At 41.4% G+C, this 4,388-nt stretch overlaps 1 protein-coding gene across 1 annotated transcript; it reads left to right on the plus strand.

Moving 5' to 3' along the window:
• The first annotated feature begins 209 nt into the window (after positions 1-209).
• On the plus strand, positions 210-3,934 carry LOC137284987 (small ribosomal subunit protein uS4). The gene is made up of 5 exons (XM_067817079.1): positions 210-448; positions 1,841-2,075; positions 2,299-2,485; positions 3,239-3,342; positions 3,812-3,934. Exons 2-5 carry the CDS (start codon positions 1,859-1,861, stop codon positions 3,877-3,879), a joined length of 576 nt encoding a protein of 191 aa, XP_067673180.1. The 5' UTR covers positions 210-448; positions 1,841-1,858; the 3' UTR covers positions 3,880-3,934.
• The last annotated feature ends 454 nt before the right edge of the window (positions 3,935-4,388 follow it).

Below are 4,388 nucleotides of genomic sequence, written 5' to 3' on the forward strand. Positions count from 1 at the left end.
ACATGGCTAAAGGAGTGGAATTTATTTTTTATTGATACTGATTTGAAGTAGTCATTCAAACATACATATATCGTGTTCAAAAAATGATGTGAAGCTTTTACAAGGGAAAAAGACATAGCTGATGACACACTATTCGGGGTAAGAACACAGAAATGTGTCGACATTGTTGTTCTCTTGTATGCAGATGCTAGTGTTGATCTCCAAAAGTTATCTCCCTTTATGGATAAGAAATAGTGCTGCAGATTTTGTGAGTCGCATGTAAATATTGACCCATCGAAATTAGTAATTTAAGAGTACATGAGATTCTAATGTATTTTACGACGCCGAAATAAACTTGAGACTAGATAACAGAAACTTCCCAAACTTCCATATGGTACTCGCGGAAGAACTTATGACGTCAGACCCGCCGGACCTACATTCATCCTCTTCACGTGGTCGCGCCATTCTGGTGAGCACATATGTAGTTGAGCTCTCGGAACTTCTTGTAGTAAATGGTCAAGATAAATGTCTGTCAAGGTTGAAACGGGTGTTAATGGTTTCACATACTTTAGTGATAATACATACCTGAGTACGGATGCTGTATTAAAGGAATATATTTAAGTTATTATTCTTGAAGTGGGATTCTTACTTGCTGAGACACAGGCATGGAGCGACCTGTGTCACAGTGTGAAGAAAGGCTTATGGCAGTTACACTATAATATGTGTCCTAAAAGTTAAGAGCATGCACACTTACGGCTAGAGTGCAGTTTACCGGGCGCGCGACCCGGGACTGCTGAGCGTTCGCTAATGAGCGCGCTATAGCGCGCTGTAGAGCTACTGAACTGTCCCACTTTACCGCGCTGATGTATCCTTAGGGTTAGGGACCCCCCTTCTAGATCCTTAGGGTTAGGGACCCCCCTTCTAGATCCTTAGGGTTAGGGTCCCCCGCTTCTAGATCCTCAGGGTTAGGGACACCCCCCCTCTAGATCCTTAGGGTTAGGGATCCCCCCTTCTAGGTCCTTAGGGTTAGGGACCCCCTTCTAGATCTTTAGGGTTAGGGACCCCCCCTTCTAGATCCTTAGGGTTAGTGAGTAAAGGTTAGGGTTGGCAAACCTTAGATGCGATTATATCCATCCACGAATCGAAAGTCAAACGATAAACGTCATCATATATCATAGCTTCGCTGGATTGGCTGCACAACATCTTGAAAACAATGCCTAGGTGTGGCTTCTCGCTTTGACGAATGGGTAGGCGGGGCCTAGCTCTGCGCATGCGCAGTGAATGAAAACAAACCATAATAGCTTGTTTTCATTCACTGTGCATGCGCAGAGCTAGTGGGGTAATGACCCGTTAAACGAGCACCAACAAACTGTGATCGCACCGGTGGTCCCGAGGTAGCGTGTCCGCTAATTAGTCTAATTAGAATCCCACGACCCCTGCTGAGAGCGTTCTAGCCCCGCCAGCACAGCGAAAAAAATCGGAAAAAGCGCGCCCGGTAAAGTGCACTACTCCCACACTTACACACTCGTGTCTTTTTGCAGTATTATAAATTCGATTAGCTTCCGTGAGCCATACAGCGTAAAGATAGGTCAATGTATGAACGTTCACCGAAAGCAGATCCATTTCGGAAAATATACGCACTCATTTTTTCTGATGCTCTGGTTACACAAGGTAAAACTCAAATCACCTCTTAGTTCAGCTTCTGTGATCCATGAAAATATTGCAAATTATATTCAGGTATGTCTTGGTGTTGTTTGGTCTGTTATTGTGGAATTATGAGGAACTTAGTATTACCCAGTATTAACATCTTCACACGGATACCTTATACGTGTGCAGTAATGTGAAACTCGTTTATTTTCAGGCCTAAAAACCAGTCAAAATGCCGCGAATTCCTTTGGTTCAGAGTAAGACATACACCACACCCAGACGTCCTTTTGAAAAGGAACGTCTTGACCAGGAGTTAAAACTCATTGGAGAATATGGTCTGAGAAACAAGAGGGAAGTGTGGCGTGTGAAATACACTTTGGCCAGAATCCGAAAGTCAGCTCGAGAGCTGCTCACCCTGGATGAGAAGGATCCCAGACGACTTTTTGAGGGTATAAAAATTTGTCTGAGCATTTGAGATCGTTCTTTGACCCAGATGAAATTTAATATTGATTTTAAAATAGATCTTTATGATAATTGTGCGCAGTACTTGATAAAAACTCAGATACTTGAAATTTGACGATATACAGAAGTTAGATTAACATTTTCAGTTTATCAAAGTACACACAGCTAACATCACTATGCACTTTGTGTACAGTTGTACTATGTTACTAGGTAATGCCCTCCTGCGTCGACTGGTCCGTATTGGTGTGTTGGATGAGGGCAAGATGAAGCTCGATTACGTCTTGGGTTTGAGACTTGAGGATTTCTTGGAAAGGCGTCTTCAGACTCAGGTCTTCAAGTTGGGCCTTGCCAAAAGTATCCATCATGCACGTGTCCTCATCAGGCAAAGACACATCAGGTATAGGGCAAATTGTGATTGTAGGTCATTTAGTGCAGTCTTCATGAGATGTCACTTTGATTGCACTTATTCATTGTCATACCATTTGTACCGGTGACTTCCCAAACATGCTCATTGTGTCATGAACAGTGCAGTTCAATTTTTTGTTTTCATTTATCCTTCAATTGAAATTCCAGGTGATTAATAGGCCACTGGGGTTAAGTCCCTATGTCTATTGAAGTAATTAACCACAAGGGATGAAGGATCATTCATTACATAGGAGGCCACTGGGTTGTAAAACCCAAGTCTCCTGTTAGCCGCAGTAACTGAGAGGACTAATGACAGGCCACTGGGGTTAACCTCATGTCTGTCGAAGTACCCTGATGACGTTACACTGGCACATTGAGGTGAAATGCTCCTAAGATTCTCCTGAATATCAAAAGTGTTCGCCTTAACACAGAAATTTGAGTTTTCATGCAAAAAAAAAAGTGCCCCATATATTTTGTGTTCATGTTTTGGAATGTATAATTTTGTTATATCCATAACTACCTTAAAACAGCATATATAGAAAAACATGAAATTTTGAAATGATTCAGGATTGGAATGAATTTGATGCTCAAAAGATTTGGACTGCATATTTTGGTCTTGTTCTTTGCTGACTTCAAGTGATTTAAGCAGATTTCAAAACTGCATTCATTCTAACAAACTGGCTATCCATGAGAAAGAATTTAGAAATTGAACTATAGAAATAACATATTAAGCTTTATCTTGCAGAGTACGCAAACAGGTGGTGAACATCCCATCGTATGTTGTACGTCTGGACTCTCAGAAACACATTGACTTCTCCCTCAGATCACCTTATGGTGGCGGCAGACCTGGTGAGTTGTTTTTCGACGGGGACCAATTTTTGTGAAAGCTGTAGATTCATCGCTTGTATTGTCGGGTCAGTTGCAGGGATACTATGGATAGGATACAATGAAAGAAACATTGTAGCTAGTGGAGTTGGAGAAGTTACAGTGGGAATCAGTTGAAGAGAACATGTTATATTGGTGGATGATTATAGAAACATTGTACCTAGTGGAGTTGGAGAAGTTACAGTGGGAATCAGTTGAAGAGAACATGTTATATGGTGGATGATTATAGAAACATTGTACCTTGTGGAGTTGGAGAAGTTACAGTGGGAATCATTTGAAGAGAACATGTTACATGGTGGATGATTATAGAAACATTGTAGCTAGTGGAGTTGGAGAAGTTACAGTGGGAATCAGTTGAAGAGAACACCTTATGTGGAGGATGATTTTAGACACATTCTATCTGTGTCAAACGCATAACTTTATTTGTTTACAGGCCGTGTCAAGAGGAAGAACGCCAAGAAGGGAAGTGGTGGCGGAGCTGCCGATGATGACGAGGATTAAGAAGCAACACTCTTGTTCTGCTGTAATTTATGGTGGAATAAAACAGTCAAGGGAATCTTGTGTTTTCTTAAATTTGAAGGTTGAAATGCATATGCTTACACCTGGGTGTGAATGGTACATAGAGTGCAGCTAGCAGGTAAATATTTGAAGGTATTCCTGCTTTGTCTGCATTTGTATTACCTGTTAGGGATGAACGAATGTCAATATTTTATAGGTGAACTGACTTTTGTCAGGTCAGTTTCATATTAATTGCCTTGTTTTGAGTGGATGTTGCGTATGTTTACTGAATATAGTCAAGGACTGGAGCTCATCCATCGACATGTAGTCATGCAAATCTTATCTAGTATTTATTTCGAGAGAACCAATGCTGTTCCAGCCTGTCCTGGAATGATATGGGTATATGTTCATGCTGTCATCCACTGGCATGCCTGATGTACTCATCTTTACGACTTCACTATTAGCTCTTGTGAAGCGTCCAGGAAGATGGTAATGTAATATTCACTCGTTCC

Source organism: Haliotis asinina, chromosome 5 (genome assembly GCF_037392515.1).
Source record: "Haliotis asinina isolate JCU_RB_2024 chromosome 5, JCU_Hal_asi_v2, whole genome shotgun sequence".
Classification (NCBI taxonomy): domain Eukaryota; kingdom Metazoa; phylum Mollusca; class Gastropoda; order Lepetellida; family Haliotidae; genus Haliotis; species Haliotis asinina.